At 54.2% G+C, this 22,106-nt stretch overlaps 2 protein-coding genes across 2 annotated transcripts in view; one reads left to right on the forward strand and one right to left on the reverse strand.

Annotated features, from left to right (window-relative positions):
• The window catches only part of LOC142464213 (catalase-like), a 204,931-nt gene that overhangs the window by 140,929 nt on the left and 41,896 nt on the right, over positions 1–22,106 (reverse strand). The window lies entirely within an intron of this gene.
• The window catches only part of ABTB2 (ankyrin repeat and BTB domain containing 2), a 47,050-nt gene that overhangs the window by 6,889 nt on the left and 18,055 nt on the right, over positions 1–22,106 (forward strand). The window contains exons 3-4 of the mRNA XM_075567753.1: positions 1,777–1,873; positions 19,763–19,898. Of these exons, the coding sequence (XP_075423868.1) occupies positions 1,777–1,873; positions 19,763–19,898 (233 nt within the window). The remainder of the gene's footprint in view (positions 1–1,776; positions 1,874–19,762; positions 19,899–22,106) is intronic.

Genomic DNA, 22,106 nt, shown 5'->3' on the forward strand with positions numbered 1-22,106 from the left:
CTGTGCCTGTGTGTCACCGTGCCTGTGTCACCGTGCCTGTGTGTCACCATGCCTGTACTCTGTGCCTGTGTGTCACCGTGCCTGTGTGTCACTGTGCCTGTACTCTGTGCCTGTGTGTCACCGTGCCTGTACTCTGTGCCTGTGTGTCACCGTGCCTGTACTCTGTGCCTGTGTGTCACCGTGCCTGTGTCACCGTGCCTGTGTCACCGTGCCTGTACTCTGTGCCTGTGTGTCACCGTGCCTGTACTCTGTGCCTGTGTGTCACCGTGCCTGTACTCTGTGCCTGTGTGTCACCGTGCCTGTGTCACCGTGCCTGTGTGTCACCATGCCTGTACTCTGTGCCTGTGTGTCACCGTGCCTGTGTGTCACCGTGCCTGTACTCTGCGCCTGTGTGTCTCTGTGCCTGTACTCTGCGCCTGTCTCACTGTGCCTGTACTCTGCGCCTGTGTGTCTCTGTGCCTGTACTCTGCGCCTGTCTCACCGTGCCTGTACTCTGTGCCTGTGTGTCACCGTGCCTGTGTCACCGTGCCTGTGTGTCACCATGCCTGTACTCTGTGCCTGTGTGTCACCGTGCCTGTGTGTCACTGTGCCTGTACTCTGTGCCTGTGTGTCACCGTGCCTGTACTCTGTGCCTGTGTGTCACCGTGCCTGTACTCTGTGCCTGTGTGTCACCGTGCCCGTGTCACCGTGCCTGTACTCTGTGCCTGTGTGTCTCTGTGCCTGTGTGTCACCGTGCCTGTACTCTGTGCCTGTGTGTCACCGTGCCTGTACTCTGTGCCTGTGTGTCACCGTGCCTGTGTCACCATGCCTGTGTGTCACCATGCCTGTACTCTGTGCCTGTGTGTCACCGTGCCTGTGTGTCACCGTGCCTGTACTCTGTGCCTGTGTGTCACCGTGCCTGTACTCTGCGCCTGTGTGTCACTGTGCCTGTGTCTCTGCGCCTGTGTGTCACCGTGCCTGTACTCTGTGCCCTGTGTGTCACCGTGCCTGTACTCTGTGCCCTCTGTGTCACAGTGCCTGTACTCTGTGCCCTGTGTGTCACAGTGCCTGTACTCTGTGCCCTGTGTGTCACAGTGCCTGTACTCTGTGCCTGTGTGTCTCTTAGTCCTGTACTCTGTATCTGTGTGTCTCTGCGCCTGTGTGTCACCGTGCCTGTACTCTGTGCCCTGTGTCGCCGTGCCTGTACTCTGTGCCTGTGTTTCTCTGCGCCTGTGTGTCTCTGCGCCTGCGTGGATGTGTCACCATGCCTGTGTGTCACCGTGCCTGTGTCTCTGCGCCTGTGTGTCTCTGTGCCTGTGTGTCTCTGTGCCTGTGTGTCTCTGTGCCTGTGTGTCACCGGGCCAGTACTTTGTGCCTGTGTGTCACCGTGCCTGTGTGTCACCGTGCCTGTGTGTCACCGTGCCTGTGTGTCACCGTGCCTGTGTGTCACCGTGCCTGTGTGTCACCGTGCCTGTGTGTCACCGTGCCTGTGTGTCACCGTGTCTGTGTGTCACCGTGCCTGTGTGTCACCGTGCCTGTACTCTGCGCCTGTATGTCACCGTGCCTGTGTGTCACCGTGCCTGTGTGTCACCGGGCCTGTACTCTGCGCCTGTGTGTCACCGTGCCTGTGTGTCACCGTGCCTGTGTGTTACCGTGCCTGTGTGTCACCGTGCCTGTGTGTCACCGTGCCTGTGTGTCACCGTGCCTGTGTGTCACCGTGCCTGTGTGTCACCGTGCCTGTGTGTCACCGTGCCTGTGTGTCACCGTGCCTATACTCTGTGCCTTTACTCTTTGCAGCTGCTCCTGGATGCGGGAGCACATGTGGAGGGCTCGGCTGTGAGCAGCAGTGAGGATAATTATGCAGAGACCCCATTACAGTTGGCCTCTGCCGCAGGTACCAACCCAACTCTGTGCTTGTGTCCTTGCGTCTCCTGTCCCCGCAGAGCATCTCCTGTCCCCGCAGAGCATCTCCTGTCCCCGCAGAGCATCGCCTGTCCCCGCAGAGCATCTCCTGTCCCCGCAGAGCGCCTTGACCCGCAGAGCATCTACTGTCTCCACAGAGCGTCCTCTGTCCCCGCAGTGTCTCCTGTCCCCTCCTCTCCATGCTCCTGTCTCTCTCCTTCCTGCCCAGGCTCTTGTGCCTGTATGTATGCATGTATGTATGCATGTATGTATGCATGTATGTATGCATGTATGCATGTATGTATGCATGCATGCATGTATGTATGCATGCATGTATGCATGTATGCATGTATGTATGTATGTATGTATGTATGTATGTATGTATGTATGCATGTAGAAAGGCAGAAGGGACATTGCAGCCGTGGGCAGGAGCTTCTTGTTCTGTGAGCTGCATAATGCCGGCGCGCTGGTGCATACTGTCCCACTCCTCTCCTTACTCAGGGAATTGGGGAGCATACTGTCCCACTCCTCTCCTTACTCAGGGAAGTGGGGTGCATACTGTCCCACTCCTCTCCTTACTCAGGGAATTGGGGAGCATACTGTCCCACTCATCTCCTTACTCAGGGAATTGGGGAGCATACTGTCCCGCTCCTCTCCTTACTCAGGGAATTGGGGAGCATACTGTCCCACTCCTCTCCTTACTCAGGGAATTGGGGAGCATACTGTCCCACTCCTCTCCTTACTCAGGGAATTGGGGAGCATACTGTCCCACTCCTCTCCTTACTCAGGGAATTGGGGAGCATACTGTCCCACTCCTCTCCATATTCAGGGAATTGGGGAGCATACTGTCCCGCTCCTCTCCTTATTCAGGGAATTGGGGAGCATACTGTCCCGCTCCTCTCCTTACTCAGGGAATTGGGGAGCATACTGTCCCGCTCCTCTCCTTACTCAGGGAATTGGGGTGCATACTGTCCCACTCCTCTCCTTACTCAGGGAAGTGGGGAGCATACTGTCCCACTCCTCTCCTTACTCAGGGAATTGGGGCGCATACTGTCCCACTCCTCTCCTTACTCAGGGAATTGGGGCGCATACTGTCCCACTCCTCTCCTTACTCAGGGAATTGGGGTGCATACTGTCCCACTCCTCTCCTTACTCAGGGAATTGGGGCGCATACTGTCCCACTCCTCTCCTTACTCAGGGAATTGGGGCGCATACTGTCCCACTCCTCTCCTTACTAAGGGAATTGGGGCGCATACTGTCCCGCTCCTCTCCTTACTCAGGGAATTGGGGAGCATACTGTCCCACTCCTCTCCTTACTCAGGGAATTGGGGAGCATACTGTCCCACTCCTCTCCTTACTCAGGGAATTGGGGAGCATACTGTCCCACTCCTCTCCTTACTCAGGGAATTGGGGAGCATACTGTCCCGCTCCTCTCCTTACTCAGGGAATTGGGGTGCATACTGTCCCACTCCTCTCCTTACTCAGGGAATTGGGGAGCATACTGTCCCACTCCTCTCCTTACTCAGGGAATTGGGGCGCATACTGTCCCACTCCTCTCCATACTCAGGGAATTGGGGAGCATACTGTCCCGCTCCTCTCCTTACTCAGGGAATTGGGGTGCATACTGTCCCGCTCCTCTCCTTACTCAGGGAATTGGGGAGCATACTGTCCCACTCCTTACTCAGGGAATTGGGGAGCATACTGTCCCGCTCCTCTCCTTACTCAGGGAATTGGGGAGCATACTGTCCCACTCCTTACTCAGGGAATTGGGGAGCATACTGTCCCGCTCCTCTCCTTACTCAGGGAATTGGGGTGCATACTGTCCCACTCCTCTCCTTACTCAGGGAAGTGGGGAGCATACTGTCCCACTCCTCTCCTTACTCAGGGAATTGGGGCGCATACTGTCCCGCTCCTCTCCTTACTCAGGGAAGTGGGGAGCATACTGTCCCACTCCTCTCCTTACTCAGGGAATTGGGGAGCATACTGTCCCACTCCTCTCCTTACTCAGGGAATTGGGGTGCATACTGTCCCGCTCCTCTCCTTACTCAGGGAATTGGGGTGCATACTGTCCCGCTCCTCTCCTTACTCAGGGAATTGGGGAGCATACTGTCCCGCTCCTCTCCTTACTCAGGGAATTGGGGAGCATACTGTCCCACTCCTCTCCTTACTCAGGGAATTGGGGAGCATACTGTCCCGCTCCTCTCCTTACTAAGGGAATTGGGGCGCATACTGTCCCACTCCCCTCCTTACTCAGGGAATTGGGGTGCATACTGTCCCACTCCTCTCCTTACTCAGGGAATTGGGGTGCATACTGTCCCGCTCCTCTCCTTACTAAGGGAATTGGGGAGCATACTGTCCCACTCCTCTCCTTACTCAGGGAATTGGGGCGCATACTGTCCCACTCCTCTCCTTACTCAGGGAATTGGGGCGCATACTGTCCCACTCCTCTCCATACTCAGGGAATTGGGGAGCATACTGTCCCACTCCTCTCCTTACTCAGGGAATTGGGGTGCATACTGTCCCGCTCCTCTCCTTACTCAGGGAATTGGGGAGCATACTGTCCCACTCCTCTCCTTACTCAGGGAATTGGGGAGCATACTGTCCCACTCCTTACTCAGGGAATTGGGGAGCATACTGTCCCGCTCCTCTCCTTACTCAGGGAATTGGGGTGCATACTGTCCCACTCCTCTCCTTACTCAGGGAAGTGGGGAGCATACTGTCCCACTCCTCTCCTTACTCAGGGAATTGGGGCGCATACTGTCCCGCTCCTCTCCTTACTCAGGGAAGTGGGGAGCATACTGTCCCACTCCTCTCCTTACTCAGGGAATTGGGGAGCATACTGTCCCGCTCCTCTCCTTACTCAGGGAATTGGGGAGCATACTGTCCCACTCCTCTCCTTACTCAGGGAATTGGGGTGCATACTGTCCCGCTCCTCTCCTTACTCAGGGAATTGGGGTGCATACTGTCCCGCTCCTCTCCTTACTCAGGGAATTGGGGAGCATACTGTCCCGCTCCTCTCCTTACTCAGGGAATTGGGGAGCATACTGTCCCACTCCTCTCCTTACTCAGGGAATTGGGGCGCATACTGTCCCGCTCCTCTCCTTACTCAGGGAATTGGGGAGCATACTGTCCCACTCCTCTCCTTACTCAGGGAATTGGGGAGCATACTGTCCCACTCCTCTCCTTACTCAGGGAATTGGGGAGCATACTGTCCCACTCCTCTCCTTACTCAGGGAATTGGGGAGCATACTGTCCCACTCCTCTCCTTACTCAGGGAATTGGGGAGCATACTGTCCCACTCCTCTCCTTACTCAGGGAATTGGGGAGCATACTGTCCCACTCCTCTCCTTATTCAGGGAATTGGGGAGCATACTGTCCCACTCCTCTCCTTACTCAGGGAATTGGGGAGCATACTGTCCCGCTCCTCTCCTTACTCAGGGAATTGGGGAGCATACTGTCCCACTCCTCTCCTTACTCAGGGAATTGGGGAGCATACTGTCCCGCTCCTCTCCTTACTCAGGGAATTGGGGAGCATACTGTCCCACTCCTTACTCAGGGAATTGGGGTGCATACTGTCCCACTCCTCTCCTTACTCAGGGAATTGGGGAGCATACTGTCCCACTCCTCTCCTTACTCAGGGAATTGGGGAGCATACTGTCCCACTCCCCTCCTTACTCAGGGAATTGGGGAGCATACTGTCCCACTCCTCTCCTTACTCAGGGAATTGGGGAGCATACTGTCCCGCTCCTCTCCTTACTCAGGGAATTGGGGAGCATACTGTCCCACTCCTCTCCTTACTCAGGGAAGTGGGGAGCATACTGTCCCACTCCTCTCCTTACTCAGGGAATTGGGGAGCATACTGTCCCACTCCTTACTCAGGGAATTGGGGAGCATACTGTCCCACTCCTCTCCTTACTCAGGGAATTGGGGAGCATACTGTCCCACTCCTCTCCTTACTCAGGGAATTGGGGAGCATACTGTCCCGCTCCTCTCCTTACTCAGGGAATTGGGGAGCATACTGTCCCACTCCTCTCCTTACTCAGGGAATTGGGGCGCATACTGTCCCACTCCTCTCCTTACTCAGGGAATTGGGGAGCATACTGTCCCACTCCTCTCCTTACTCAGGGAATTGGGGCGCATACTGTCCCACTCCTCTCCTTACTCAGGGAATTGGGGAGCATACTGTCCCACTCCTTACTCAGGGAATTGGGGAGCATACTGTCCCGCTCCTCTCCTTACTCAGGGAATTGGGGAGCATACTGTCCCACTCCTCTCCTTACTCAGGGAATTGGGGAGCATACTGTCCCACTCCTCTCCTTACTCAGGGAATTGGGGAGCATACTGTCCCGCTCCTCTCCTTACTCAGGGAATTGGGGCGCATACTGTCCCACTCCTCTCCTTACTCAGGGAATTGGGGAGCATACTGTCCCGCTCCTCTCCTTACTCAGGGAATTGGGGAGCATACTGTCCCGCTCCTCTCCTTACTCAGGGAATTGGGGAGCATACTGTCCCACTCCTCTCCTTACTCAGGGAATTGGGGAGCATACTGTCCCACTCCTCTCCTTACTCAGGGAAGTGGGGTGCATACTGTCCCGCTCCTCTCCTTACTCAGGGAATTGGGGAGCATACTGTCCCACTCCTCTCCATACTCAGGGAATTGGGGAGCATACTGTCCCACTCCTTACTCAGGGAATTGGGGAGCATACTGTCCCGCTCCTCTCCTTACTCAGGGAATTGGGGAGCATACTGTCCCACTCCTCTCCTTACTCAGGGAATTGGGGAGCATACTGTCCCACTCCTCTCCATACTCAGGGAATTGGGGAGCATACTGTCCCACTCCTCTCCTTACTCAGGGAATTGGGGCGCATACTGTCCCACTCCTCTCCTTACTCAGGGAATTGGGGAGCATACTGTCCCACTCCTCTCCTTACTCAGGGAATTGGGGTGCATACTGTCCCGCTCCTCTCCTTACTCAGGGAATTGGGGAGCATACTGTCCCGCTCCTCTCCTTACTCAGGGAATTGGGGAGCATACTGTCCCGCTCCTCTCCTTACTCAGGGAATTGGGGTGCATACTGTCCCACTCCTCTCCTTACTCAGGGAATTGGGGAGCATACTGTCCCGCTCCTCTCCTTACTCAGGGAAGTGGGGTGCATACTGTCCCACTCCTCTCCTTACTCAGGGAAGTGGGGTGCATACTGTCCCACTCCTCTCCTTACTCAGGGAAGTGGGGAGCATACTGTCCCGCTCCTCTCCTTACTCAGGGAATTGGGGTGCATACTGTCCCACTCCTCTCCTTACTCAGGGAATTGGGGAGCATACTGTCCCGCTCCTCTCCTTACTCAGGGAATTGGGGTGCATACTGTCCCGCTCCTCTCCTTACTCAGGGAATTGGGGTGCATACTGTCCCACTCCTCTCCTTACTCAGGGAATTGGGGTGCATACTGTCCCACTCCTCTCCTTACTCAGGGAATTGGGGCGCATACTGTCCCACTCCTCTCCTTACTCAGGGAATTGGGGTGCATACTGTCCCCCTCCTCTCCTTACTCAGGGAATTGGGGAGCATACTGTCCCGCTCCTCTCCTTACTCAGGGAATTGGGGAGCATACTGTCCCACTCCTCTCCTTACTCAGGGAATTGGGGAGCATACTGTCCCACTCCCCTCCTTACTCAGGGAATTGGGGAGCATACTGTCCCGCTCCTCTCCTTACTCAGGGAATTGGGGAGCATACTGTCCCACTCCTCTCCTTACTCAGGGAATTGGGGAGCATACTGTCCCACTCCTCTCCTTACTCAGGGAATTGGGGAGCATACTGTCCCGCTCCTCTCCTTACTCAGGGAAGTGGGGTGCATACTGTCCCACTCCTCTCCTTACTCAGGGAATTGGGGAGCATACTGTCCCGCTCCTCTCCTTACTCAGGGAAGTGGGGTGCATACTGTCCCACTCCCCTCCTTACTCGGGGAATTGGGGAGCATACTGTCCCGCTCCTCTCCTTACTCAGGGAAGTGGGGTGCATACTGTCCCACTCCTCTCCTTACTCAGGGAATTGGGGAGCATACTGTCCCACTCCTCTCCTTACTCAGGGAATTGGGGAGCATACTGTCCCACTCCCCTCCTTACTCAGGGAATTGGGGTGCATACTGTCCCACTCCTCTCCTTACTCAGGGAATTGGGGAGCATACTGTCCCGCTCCTCTCCTTACTCAGAGAATTGGGGAGCATACTGTCCCACTCCTCTCCTTACTCAGGGAATTGGGGAGCATACTGTCCCACTCCCCTCCTTACTCAGGGAATTGGGGTGCATACTGTCCCACTCCTCTCCTTACTCAGGGAATTGGGGTGCATACTGTCCCACTCCTCTCCTTACTCAGGGAATTGGGGAGCATACTGTCCCACTCATCTCCTTACTCAGGGAATTGGGGCGCATACTGTCCCACTCCCCTCCTTACTCAGGGAATTGGGGAGCATACTGTCCCACTCCTCTCCTTACTCAGGGAATTGGGGAGCATACTGTCCCACTCCTCTCCTTACTCAGGGAATTGGGGAGCATACTGTCCCACTCCTCTCCTTACTCAGGGAATTGGGGAGCATACTGTCCCGCTCCTCTCCTTACTCAGGGAATTGGGGAGCATACTGTCCCACTCCTCTCCTTACTCAGGGAATTGGGGAGCATACTGTCCCACTCCCCTCCTTACTCAGGGAATTGGGGAGCATACTGTCCCACTCCTCTCCTTACTCAGGGAATTGGGGAGCATACTGTCCCACTCCCCTCCTTACTCAGGGAATTGGGGCGCATACTGTCCCACTCCTCTCCTTACTCAGGGAATTGGGGAGCATACTGTCCCACTCCTCTCCTTACTCAGGGAATTGGGGAGCATACTGTCCCACTCATCTCCTTACTCAGGGAATTGGGGAGCATACTGTCCCACTCCTCTCCTTACTCAGGGAATTGGGGAGCATACTGTCCCACTCATCTCCTTACTCAGGGAATTGGGGAGCATACTGTCCCACTCCTCTCCTTACTCAGGGAATTGGGGAGCATACTGTCCCACTCCTCTCCTTATTCAGGGAATTGGGGAGCATACTGTCCCACTCCTCTCCTTACTCAGGGAATTGGGGAGCATACTGTCCCACTCCTCTCCTTACTCAGGGAATTGGGGAGCATACTGTCCCACTCCTCTCCTTACTCAGGGAATTGGGGAGCATACTGTCCCACTCCTCTCCTTACTCAGGGAATTGGGGAGCATACTGTCCCACTCCTCTCCTTACTCAGGGAATTGGGGTGCATACTGTCCCACTCCTCTCCTTACTCAGGGAATTGGGGAGCATACTGTCCTACTCCTCTCCTTACTCAGGGAAGTGGGGAGCATACTGTCCCGCTCCTCTCCTTACTCAGGGAATTGGGGAGCATACTGTCCCACTCCTCTCCTTATTCAGGGAATTGGGGAGCATACTGTCCCACTCCTCTCCTTACTCAGGGAATTGGGGCGCATACTGTCCCACTCCTCTCCTTACTCAGGGAATTGGGGAGCATACTGTCCCACTCCCCTCCTTACTCAGGGAATTGGGGAGCATACTGTCCCACTCCTCTCCTTACTCAGGGAATTGGGGAGCATACTGTCCCACTCCCCTCCTTACTCAGGGAATTGGGGCGCATACTGTCCCACTCCTCTCCTTACTCAGGGAATTGGGGTGCATACTGTCCCGCTCCTCTCCTTACTCAGAGAATTGGGGTGCATACTGTCCCGCTCCTCTCCTTACTCAGGGAATTGGGGAGCATACTGTCCCGCTCCTCTCCTTACTCAGGGAATTGGGGAGCATACTGTCCCGCTCCTCTCCTTACTCAGGGAATTGGGGAGCATACTGTCCCGCTCCTCTCCTTACTCAGGGAATTGGGGAGCATACTGTCCCGCTCCTCTCCTTACTCAGGGAATTGGGGTGCATACTGTCCCGCTCCTCTCCTTACTCAGGGAATTGGGGTGCATACTGTCCCGCTCCTCTCCTTACTCAGGGAATTGGGGAGCATACTGTCCCGCTCCTCTCCTTACTCAGGGAATTGGGGAGCATACTGTCCCGCTCCTCTCCTTACTCAGGGAATTGGGGTGCATACTGTCCCACTCCTCTCCTTACTCAGGGAATTGGGGAGCATACTGTCCCGCTCCTCTCCTTACTCAGGGAATTGGGGTGCATACTGTCCCACTCCTCTCCTTACTCAGGGAATTGGGGAGCATACTGTCCCGCTCCTCTCCTTACTCAGGGAATTGGGGTGCATACTGTCCCACTCCTCTCCTTACTCAGGGAATTGGGGTGCATACTGTCCCACTCCTCTCCTTACTCAGGGAATTGGGGAGCATACTGTCCCACTCCTCTCCTTACTCAGGGAAGTGGGGAGCATACTGTCCCGCTCCTCTCCTTACTCAGGGAAGTGGGGAGCATACTGTCCCGCTCCTCTCCTTACTCAGGGAATTGGGGAGCATACTGTCCCACTCCTCTCCTTACTCAGGGAATTGGGGAGCATACTGTCCCACTCCCCTCCTTACTCAGGGAATTGGGGTGCATACTGTCCCACTCCTCTCCTTACTCAGGGAATTGGGGCGCATACTGTCCCACTCCTCTCCTTACTCAGGGAATTGGGGAGCATACTGTCCCACTCCTCTCCTTACTCAGGGAATTGGGGAGCATACTGTCCCACTCCCCTCCTTACTCAGGGAATTGGGGTGCATACTGTCCCACTCCTCTCCTTACTCAGGGAATTGGGGCGCATACTGTCCCACTCCTCTCCTTACTCAGGGAATTGGGGAGCATACTGTCCCACTCCTCTCCTTACTCAGGGAATTGGGGAGCATACTGTCCCACTCCTCTCCTTACTCAGGGAATTGGGGAGCATACTGTCCCACTCCTCTCCTTACTCAGGGAATTGGGGAGCATACTGTCCCACTCCTCTCCTTACTCAGGGAATTGGGGAGCATACTGTCCCGCTCCTCTCCTTACTCAGGGAATTGGGGAGCATACTGTCCCGCTCCTCTCCTTACTCAGGGAATTGGGGAGCATACTGTCCCGCTCCTCTCCTTACTCAGGGAAGTGGGGAGCATACTGTCCCGCTCCTCTCCTTACTCAGGGAATTGGGGTGCATACTGTCCCACTCCTCTCCTTACTCAGGGAATTGGGGAGCATACTGTCCCACTCCTCTCCTTACTCAGGGAATTGGGGTGCATACTGTCCCACTCCTCTCCTTACTCAGGGAATTGGGGAGCATACTGTCCCGCTCCTCTCCTTACTCAGGGAAGTGGGGAGCATACTGTCCCGCTCCTCTCCTTATTCAGGGAATTGGGGAGCATACTGTCCCACTCCTCTCCTTACTCAGGGAATTGGGGTGCATACTGTCCCACTCCTCTCCTTACTCAGGGAATTGGGGAGCATACTGTCCCACTCCTCTCCTTACTCAGGGAATTGGGGCGCATACTGTCCCACTCCTCTCCTTACTCAGGGAATTGGGGAGCATACTGTCCCACTCCTCTCCTTACTCAGGGAATTGGGGAGCATACTGTCCCACTCCTCTCCTTACTCAGGGAATTGGGGAGCATACTGTCCCGCTCCTCTCCTTACTCAGGGAAGTGGGGAGCATACTGTCCCGCTCCTCTCCTTATTCAGGGAATTGGGGAGCATACTGTCCCACTCCTCTCCTTACTCAGGGAATTGGGGAGCATACTGTCCCACTCCTCTCCTTACTCAGGGAATTGGGGTGCATACTGTCCCACTCCTCTCCTTACTCAGGGAATTGGGGAGCATACTGTCCCACTCCTCTCCTTACTAAGGGAATTGGGGAGCATACTGTCCCGCTCCTCTCCTTACTCAGGGAATTGGGGTGCATACTGTCCCACTCCTCTCCTTACTCAGGGAATTGGGGAGCATACTGTCCCACTCCTCTCCTTACTCAGGGAATTGGGGCGCATACTGTCCCGCTCCTCTCCTTACTCAGGGAATTGGGGTGCATACTGTCCCACTCCTCTCCTTACTCAGGGAATTGGGGAGCATACTGTCCCACTCCTCTCCTTACTCAGGGAATTGGGGAGCATACTGTCCCACTCCTCTCCTTACTCAGGGAATTGGGGAGCATACTGTCCCGCTCCTCTCCTTACTCAGGGAATTGGGGAGCATACTGTCCCACTCCTCTCCTTACTCAGGGAATTGGGGTGCATACTGTCCCGCTCCTCTCCTTACTCAGGGAATTGGGGTGCATACTGTCCCGCTCCTCTCCATACTCAGGGAATTGGGGAGCATACTGTCCCACTCCTCTCCTTACTCAGGGAATTGGGGAGCATACTGTCCCGCTCCTCTCCTTACTCAGGGAATTGGGGAGCATACTGTCCCGCTCCTCTCCTTACTCAGGGAATTGGGGAGCATACTGTCCCACTCCTCTCCTTACTCAGGGAATTGGGGAGCATACTGTCCCGCTCCTCTCCTTACTCAGGGAATTGGGGAGCATACTGTCCCGCTCCTCTCCTTACTCAGGGAATTGGGGAGCATACTGTCCCGCTCCTCTCCTTACTCAGGGAATTGGGGAGCATACTGTCCCGCTCCTCTCCTTACTCAGGGAATTGGGGAGCATACTGTCCCACTCCTCTCCTTACTCAGGGAATTGGGGAGCATACTGTCCCACTCCTCTCCTTACTCAGGGAATTGGGGAGCATACTGTCCCGCTCCTCTCCTTACTCAGGGAATTGGGGCGCATACTGTCCCACTCCTCTCCTTACTCAGGGAATTGGGGAGCATACTGTCCCACTCCTCTCCTTACTCAGGGAATTGGGGAGCATACTGTCCCGCTCCTCTCCTTACTCAGGGAATTGGGGAGCATACTGTCCCGCTCCTCTCCTTACTCAGGGAATTGGGGAGCATACTGTCCCACTCCTCTCCTTACTCAGGGAATTGGGGAGCATACTGTCCCACTCCTCTCCTTACTCAGGGAATTGGGGTGCATACTGTCCCACTCCTCTCCTTACTCAGGGAATTGGGGAGCATACTGTCCCACTCCTCTCCTTACTCAGGGAAGTGGGGAGCATACTGTCCCACTCCTCTCCTTACTCAGGGAATTGGGGAGCATACTGTCCCACTCCTCTCCTTACTCAGGGAATTGGGGAGCATACTGTCCCACTCCTCTCCTTACTCAGGGAATTGGGGAGCATACTGTCCCACTCCTCTCCTTACTCAGGGAATTGGGGTGCATACTGTCCCACTCCTCTCCTTACTCAGGGAATTGGGGAGCATACTGTCCCACTCCTCTCCTTACTCAGGGAAGTGGGGCGCATACTGTCCCGCTCCTCTCCTTACTCAGGGAATTGGGGAGCATACTGTCCCACTCCTTACTCAGGGAATTGGGGTGCATACTGTCCCACTCCTCTCCTTACTCAGGGAATTGGGGAGCATACTGTCCCGCTCCTCTCCTTACTCAGGGAATTGGGGAGCATACTGTCCCACTCCTCTCCTTACTCAGGGAAGTGGGGAGCATACTGTCCCACTCCTCTCCTTACTCAGGGAATTGGGGAGCATACTGTCCCACTCCTCTCCTTACTCAGGGAATTGGGGAGCATACTGTCCCGCTCCTCTCCTTACTCAGGGAATTGGGGAGCATACTGTCCCACTCCTCTCCTTACTCAGGGAATTGGGGAGCATACTGTCCCACTCCTCTCCTTACTCAGGGAAGTGGGGAGCATACTGTCCCACTCCTCTCCTTACTCAGGGAATTGGGGAGCATACTGTCCCACTCCTCTCCTTACTCAGGGAATTGGGGAGCATACTGTCCCTCTCCTCTCCTTACTCAGGGAATTGGGGAGCATACTGTCCCGCTCCTCTCCTTACTCAGGGAATTGGGGAGCATACTGTCCCGCTCCTCTCCTTACTCAGGGAATTGGGGTGCATACTGTCCCACTCCTCTCCTTACTCAGGGAAGTGGGGAGCATACTGTCCCGCTCCTCTCCTTACTCAGGGAATTGGGGAGCATACTGTCCCGCTCCTCTCCTTACTCAGGGAATTGGGGAGCATACTGTCCCACTCCTCTCCTTACTCAGGGAAGTGGGGAGCATACTGTCCCGCTCCTCTCCTTACTCAGGGAATTGGGGAGCATACTGTCCCGCTCCTCTCCTTACTCAGGGAATTGGGGAGCATACTGTCCCGCTCCTCTCCTTACTCAGGGAATTGGGGAGCATACTGTCCCACTCCTCTCCTTACTCAGGGAATTGGGGTGCATACTGTCCCACTCCTTACTCAGGGAATTGGGGAGCATACTGTCCCACTCCTCTCCTTACTCAGGGAAGTCGGGAGCATACTGTCCCACTCCTCTCCTTACTCAGGGAATTGGGGTGCATACTGTCCCCCTCCTCTCCTTACTCAGGGAATTGGGGAGCATACTGTCCCACTCCTCTCCTTACTCAGGGAATTGGGGAGCATACTGTCCCACTCCTCTCCTTACTCAGGGAATTGGGGAGCATACTGTCCCACTCCTCTCCTTACTCAGGGAATTGGGGCGCATACTGTCCCGCTCCTCTCCTTACTCAGGGAATTGGGGAGCATACTGTCCCACTCCCCTCCTTACTCAGGGAATTGGGGCGCATACTGTCCCACTCCTTACTCAGGGAATTGGGGCGCATACTGTCCCACTCCTCTCCTTACTCAGGGAAGTGGGGAGCATACTGTCCCACTCCTCTCCTTACTCAGGGAATTGGGGTGCATACTGTCCCACTCCTCTCCTTACTCAGGGAATTGGGGAGCATACTGTCCCACTCCCCTCCTTACTCAGGGAATTGGGGCGCATACTGTCCCACTCCTTACTCAGGGAATTGGGGCGCATACTGTCCCACTCCTCTCCTTACTCAGGGAATTGGGGAGCATACTGTCCCGCTCCTCTCCTTACTCAGGGAATTGGGGAGCATACTGTCCCGCTCCTCTCCTTACTCAGGGAATTGGGGAGCATACTGTCCCGCTCCTCCCCTTACTCAGGGAATTGGGGCGCATACTGTCCCGCTCCTCTCCTTACTCAGGGAATTGGGGAGCATACTGTCCCGCTCCTCTCCTTACTCAGGGAATTGGGGAGCATACTGTCCCACTCCTCTCCTTACTCAGGGAATTGGGGAGCATACTGTCCCACTCCCCTCCTTACTCAGGGAATTGGGGAGCATACTGTCCCGCTCCTCTCCTTACTCAGGGAATTGGGGCGCATACTGTCCCACTCCTCTCCTTACTCAGGGAATTGGGGAGCATACTGTCCCACTCCTCTCCTTACTCAGGGAAGTGGGGAGCATACTGTCCCGCTCCTCTCCTTACTCAGGGAATTGGGGTGCATACTGTCCCACTCCTCTCCTTACTCAGGGAATTGGGGAGCATACTGTCCCGCTCCTCTCCTTACTCAGGGAATTGGGGTGCATACTGTCCCGCTCCTCTCCTTACTCAGGGAATTGGGGAGCATACTGTCCCACTCCTCTCCTTACTCAGGGAATTGGGGAGCATACTGTCCCACTCCTCTCCTTACTCAGGGAATTGGGGTGCATACTGTCCCACTCCTCTCCTTACTCAGGGAATTGGGGAGCATACTGTCCCGCTCCTCTCCTTACTCAGGGAATTGGGGCGCATACTGTCCCACTCCTCTCCTTACTCAGGGAATTGGGGAGCATACTGTCCCGCTCCTCTCCTTACTCAGGGAATTGGGGAGCATACTGTCCCGCTCCTCTCCTTACTCAGGGAATTGGGGAGCATACTGTCCCGCTCCTCTCCTTACTCAGGGAATTGGGGTGCATACTGTCCCACTCCTCTCCTTACTCAGGGAATTGGGGAGCATACTGTCCCACTCCTCTCCTTACTCAGGGAATTGGGGAGCATACTGTCCCACTCCCCTCCTTACTCAGGGAATTGGGGAGCATACTGTCCCACTCCTCTCCTTACTCAGGGAATTGGGGAGCATACTGTCCCACTCCTCTCCTTACTCAGGGAATTGGGGAGCATACTGTCCCACTCCTCTCCTTACTCAGGGAATTGGGGAGCATACTGTCCCACTCCTCTCCTTACTCAGGGAAGTGGGGAGCATACTGTCCCACTCCTCTCCTTACTCAGGGAATTGGGGAGCATACTGTCCCGCTCCTCTCCTTACTCAGGGAATTGGGGAGCATACTGTCCCGCTCCTCTCCTTACTCAGGGAATTGGGGAGCATACTGTCCCGCTCCTCTCCTTACTCAGGGAATTGGGGAGCATACTGTCCCGCTCCTCTCCTTACTCAGGGAATTGGGGAGCATACTGTCCCGCTCCTCTCCTTACTCAGGGAATTGGGGAGCATACTGTCCCGCTCCTCTCCTTACTCAGGGAATTGGGGAGCATACTGTCCCACTCCTCTCCTTACTCAGGGAATTGGGGAGCATACTGTCCCGCTCCTCTCCTTACTCAGGGAATTGGGGAGCATACTGTCCCGCTCCTCTCCTTACTCAGGGAATTGGGGAGCATACTGTCCCGCTCCTCTCCTTACTCAGGGAATTGGGGTGCATACTGTCCCACTCCTCTCCTTACTCAGGGAATTGGGGAGCATACTGTCCCACTCCTCTCCTTACTCAGGGAATTGGGGAGCATACTGTCCCACTCCTCTCCTTACTCAGGGAATTGGGGAGCATACTGTCCCACTCCTCTCCTTACTCAGGGAATTGGGGCGCATACTGTCCCACTCCTCTCCTTACTCAGGGAATTGGGGAGCATACTGTCCCACTCCTCTCCTTACTCAGGGAATTGGGGAGCATACTGTCCCACTCCTCTCCTTACTCAGGGAAGTGGGGAGCATACTGTCCCGCTCCCCTCCTTACTCAGGGAATTGGGGCGCATACTGTCCCACTCCTCTCCTTACTCAGGGAATTGGGGCGCATACTGTCCCGCTCCTCTCCTTACTCAGGGAATTGGGGAGCATACTGTCCCACTCCCCTCCTTACTCAGGGAATTGGGGTGCATACTGTCCCGCTCCTCTCCTTACTCAGGGAATTGGGGAGCATACTGTCCCACTCCTCTCCTTACTCAGGGAATTGGGGTGCATACTGTCCCGCTCCTCTCCTTACTCAGGGAATTGGGGAGCATACTGTCCCGCTCCTCTCCTTACTCAGGGAATTGGGGAGCATACTGTCCCACTCCTCTCCTTACTCAGGGAAGTGGGGTGCATACTGTCCCACTCCTCTCCTTACTCAGGGAATTGGGGAGCATACTGTCCCGCTCCTCTCCTTACTCAGGGAATTGGGGAGCATACTGTCCCGCTCCTCTCCTTACTCAGGGAATTGGGGAGCATACTGTCCCGCTCCTCTCCTTACTCAGGGAATTGGGGTGCATACTGTCCCACTCCTCTCCTTACTCAGGGAATTGGGGAGCATACTGTCCCACTCCTCTCCTTACTCAGGGAATTGGGGAGCATACTGTCCCACTCCTCTCCTTACTCAGGGAATTGGGGTGCATACTGTCCCGCTCCTCTCCTTACTCAGGGAATTGGGGAGCATACTGTCCCACTCCTCTCCTTACTCAGGGAATTGGGGTGCATACTGTCCCACTCCTCTCCTTACTCAGGGAATTGGGGAGCATACTGTCCCACTCCTCTCCTTACTCAGGGAATTGGGGAGCATACTGTCCCACTCCTCTCCTTACTCAGGGAATTGGGGAGCATACTGTCCCACTCCTCTCCTTACTCAGGGAATTGGGGAGCATACTGTCCCACTCCTCTCCTTACTCAGGGAATTGGGGAGCATACTGTCCCACTCCTCTCCTTACTCAGGGAATTGGGGAGCATACTGTCCCACTCCTCTCCTTACTCAGGGAATTGGGGTGCATACTGTCCCACTCCTCTCCTTACTCAGGGAATTGGGGTGCATACTGTCCCACTCCTCTCCTTACTCAGGGAATTGGGGTGCATACTGTCCCACTCCTCTCCTTACTCAGGGAATTGGGGCGCATACTGTCCCACTCCTCTCCTTACTCAGGGAATTGGGGCGCATACTGTCCCACTCCTCTCCTTACTCAGGGAATTGGGGTGCATACTGTCCCGCTCCTCTCCTTACTCAGGGAAGTGGGGAGCATACTGTCCCACTCCTCTCCTTACTCAGGGAATTGGGGAGCATACTGTCCCACTCCTCTCCTTACTCAGGGAATTGGGGTGCATACTGTCCCACTCCTCTCCTTACTCAGGGAATTGGGGAGCATACTGTCCCTCTCCTCTCCTTACTCAGGGAATTGGGGAGCATACTGTCCCACTCCTCTCCTTACTCAGGGAAGTGGGGAGCATACTGTCCCACTCCTCTCCTTACTCAGAGAATTGGGGTGCATACTGTCCCACTCCTCTCCTTACTCAGGGAATTGGGGAGCATACTGTCCCGCTCCTCTCCTTACTCAGGGAAGTGGGGCGCATACTGTCCCACTCCTCTCCTTACTCAGGGAATTGGGGAGCATACTGTCCCACTCCTCTCCTTACTCAGGGAATTGGGGAGCATACTGTCCCACTCCTCTCCTTACTCAGGGAATTGGGGAGCATACTGTCCCACTCCTCTCCTTACTCAGGGAATTGGGGAGCATACTGTCCCACTCCTCTCCTTACTCAGGGAATTGGGGAGCATACTGTCCCACTCCTCTCCTTACTCAGGGAATTGGGGAGCATACTGTCCCACTCCTCTCCTTACTCAGGGAATTGGGGTGCATACTGTCCCGCTCCTCTCCTTACTCAGGGAATTGGGGAGCATACTGTCCCCCTCCTCTCCTTACTCAGGGAATTGGGGAGCATACTGTCCCACTCCTCTCCTTACTCAGGGAATTGGGGCGCATACTGTCCCGCTCCTCTCCTTACTCAGGGAAGTGGGGCGCATACTGTCCCACTCCTCTCCTTACTCAGGGAATTGGGGAGCATACTGTCCCACTCCTCTCCTTACTCAGGGAAGTGGGGAGCATACTGTCCCACTCCTCTCCTTACTCAGGGAATTGGGGAGCATACTGTCCCACTCCTCTCCTTACTCAGGGAATTGGGGAGCATACTGTCCCGCTCCTCTCCTTACTCAGGGAAGTGGGGAGCATACTGTCCCACTCCTCTCCTTACTCAGGGAATTGGGGAGCATACTGTCCCACTCCTCTCCTTACTCAGGGAATTGGGGAGCATACTGTCCCACTCCTCTCCTTACTCAGGGAATTGGGGAGCATACTGTCCCACTCCTCTCCTTACTCAGAGAATTGGGGAGCATACTGTCCCACTCCTCTCCTTACTCAGGGAATTGGGGAGCATACTGTCCCACTCCTCTCCTTACTCAGAGAATTGGGGAGCATACTGTCCCACTCCTCTCCTTACTCAGGGAATTGGGGTGCATACTGTCCCACTCCTCTCCTTACTCAGGGAATTGGGGAGCATACTGTCCCACTCCTCTCCTTACTCAGAGAATTGGGGTGCATACTGTCCCACTCCTCTCCTTACTCAGGGAATTGGGGAGCATACTGTCCCGCTCCTCTCCTTACTCAGGGAATTGGGGAGCATACTGTCCCACTCCTCTCCTTACTCAGGGAAGTGGGGTGCATACTGTCCCGCTCCTCTCCTTACTCAGGGAATTGGGGCGCATACTGTCCCACTCCTTACTCAGGGAATTGGGGCGCATACTGTCCCACTCCTTACTCAGAGAATTGGGGATTGGCACAGGAGAGGAGCGGGCAGTCCCGCATTATCAGCGCATGGTCATTAAGATGCTACGATCTACTCCAGCAACATCTCCACTTCCGTCTGTACTATCGGGGAGAGTGGGCAGCTTCGCCGGCCGGAGAATGGGGGGCGCAGGTGAAGCCCCCTCTTTGGGCCGCCTGTTTCCCACCAATGCCATAGACTGAATGCCTGTGCTTCTCTCTAGGTAACTATGAGCTGGTCAGCCTGCTGCTGGACAGAGGAGCTGACCCCTTACTGAACATGCTGGAGGCCGGTGGGGTGTCCTCGTCACTCCACGAGGACATGAACTGCTTTAGCCACTCGGCCGCACACGGGCACAGGTAGGAATGGCACCCGGAAACGTTAACCCTTCCCCTGCCAGAGGAGGGGCCTGACATCTTCCTGACATCACAGGAGCTGCATGGCTCTTGTGCTTCTGCAAGGGGTCAGTGACCCGGTTACATGGAGGGTAACACCAGCGGGCAGGATACCTGCATCATGTTGGCAAATAATCCCAACCTTAGGCCTGTAACTGCACGGATAAACGCCTCCCCTCTCCCTTCTCAGCGATAATACGTTTGCCGGCCAATAAATTGGCAGTCCTGTCTGCGTTTTATTTGCACAGATCCCGAAGTTTTATTTTTTTGGACGGCTTTAAAGAGTTCTGGAAACTCTGGTGCTTTTAAAGATGGCCGCCATCAGCACTGAAGTTCTATGGGTTGGTTTCTCTGCTTTAAGTTGCAACTATTACAGATCTGCGCTTAATATTACAGAACCCTCTTTATACGGAGGCAGCACCAGCTAGTGGCTATTGTGAGTAATATCTGAGGACTGTTATTAGCAAACGTTTAATTACATCCATGGCACCTGATACAACTCAATATGCCGTTATGTTCTCCAATGCAACTACAACACACATCGCTGCGAAATGCTCAAAGAACTAGATTGGTCGTCACTCGAGTCTAGGCGCAAAGTTCACCTTTCCTGTCTCACCCTCAAATACTTTCTGGGCAAGCTACCCAGCTGCTACACGTACAGAGAACCCGCACTGCTGTTATTAACCTGTGAGGTGCTGACTGGATGGAGACGTGATAGTATCAATTGGAGAAAAAGAACCCAGTCTTATAGCACTCATTCACAACAAATGTATAGTGATAAATTTAAAATACTTTATTAATAACTATGAATAAAAAATAGGGTGTTAAAACGTAATTAAATACTGTATAGAACAGCACGTGACTGTATCCTTTAGTAACCCACCCTGGTATAGGTGGGTAGATATGGTGTGATCCCTGATTGGTACTAGGGATCAGATGCTATAGATTATTTAAACATTACAGCTTAAGGATATTGATCCCGTTAATGCATGTAAGCTTCCCCTGATGTGCATGTTTTCATTTGGGATCGCGCTATATACTACTATCGCGGGACCCTCCATGCTCCCAGGAGTCTTTGATCCGCTCACCTGACAGACAGGCATGTCCTCGAGCACATCGGCACTGACATAACCAGGATCAGTGCTGATGTAGGGGACACTGCGATCATCAGTTAGACCGGCTCCCCACTTCATAACTCTGTGCACACTATTGCTCTAACTCCTAGAGAGGGGGGATGGGGTGTTCTGGGGCTTTGACCTCACTTTACTATTAACCCCCTGTGTACCCTACTCTAGTACTAGCTGTTTTTGTTGGCAAGTGCATTTATTTTTCACCTGCTGAGTAGCTTCTCAGCTGTTTATGTGCATATATTAACCCTAACAGTCAGCGCAACTATCACACTTACCCACGCAACACTGTGGAGGTTGCTCCTACATCAGCCTCCACCTCCTGCGCACTATATGACCCTGGTTTGCTAAGGGTGATTACCTATGAGCGCAAAGTGTATATGTGTGGCAGCCAAGCTTATACTGTGCTATAACTGTAAGGGGCACTGCACTAACATCTGTAGAACAGCAGACATCACCAATACCCTACTTACAGTACTGAAGGAGTGCCTATCTGGGCTTACATCACCTCCAAGGTGTCTTGGTGATCTCCTTTAGCTGCTCTAGCTTACTTACACTATACAATTTACTTGAGTGCTTGCCTAATAGTCTGCACCTAAGAGAACGGGCAATATATGTCCCTAATAGAGATTTAGCTCTGATAATGCTGGTGAACTTACACAGAAACCAGTGCAATCTCTATCTGGGGGAGATACTTATAGGTCTAACCAAGCGCAGTACATGCCACATTACTATGAGTGTATCCCTCTAGAGCGCAATATACGCCTAGATACACTCAAATAGAGACAGTCCTTCCGGTGGGCTCTCTTTGGCTCCTCTCCTATATTTTAGGTAGCTATAATCTATAGCATCTGATCTCTAGTACCAATCAGGGATCACACTATATCTACCCACCTATACCAGGGTGGGTTACTAAAGGATACAGTAACGTGCTTTAAACGTATTTAATTACGTTTTAACACCCTATTTTTTATTCATAGTTATTAATAAAGTATTTTAAATTTATCACTATACATTTGTTGTGAATGAGTGCTATAAGACTGGG

Source organism: Ascaphus truei, chromosome 12 (assembly GCF_040206685.1).
Source record: "Ascaphus truei isolate aAscTru1 chromosome 12, aAscTru1.hap1, whole genome shotgun sequence".
Lineage (NCBI taxonomy): Eukaryota > Metazoa > Chordata > Amphibia > Anura > Ascaphidae > Ascaphus > Ascaphus truei.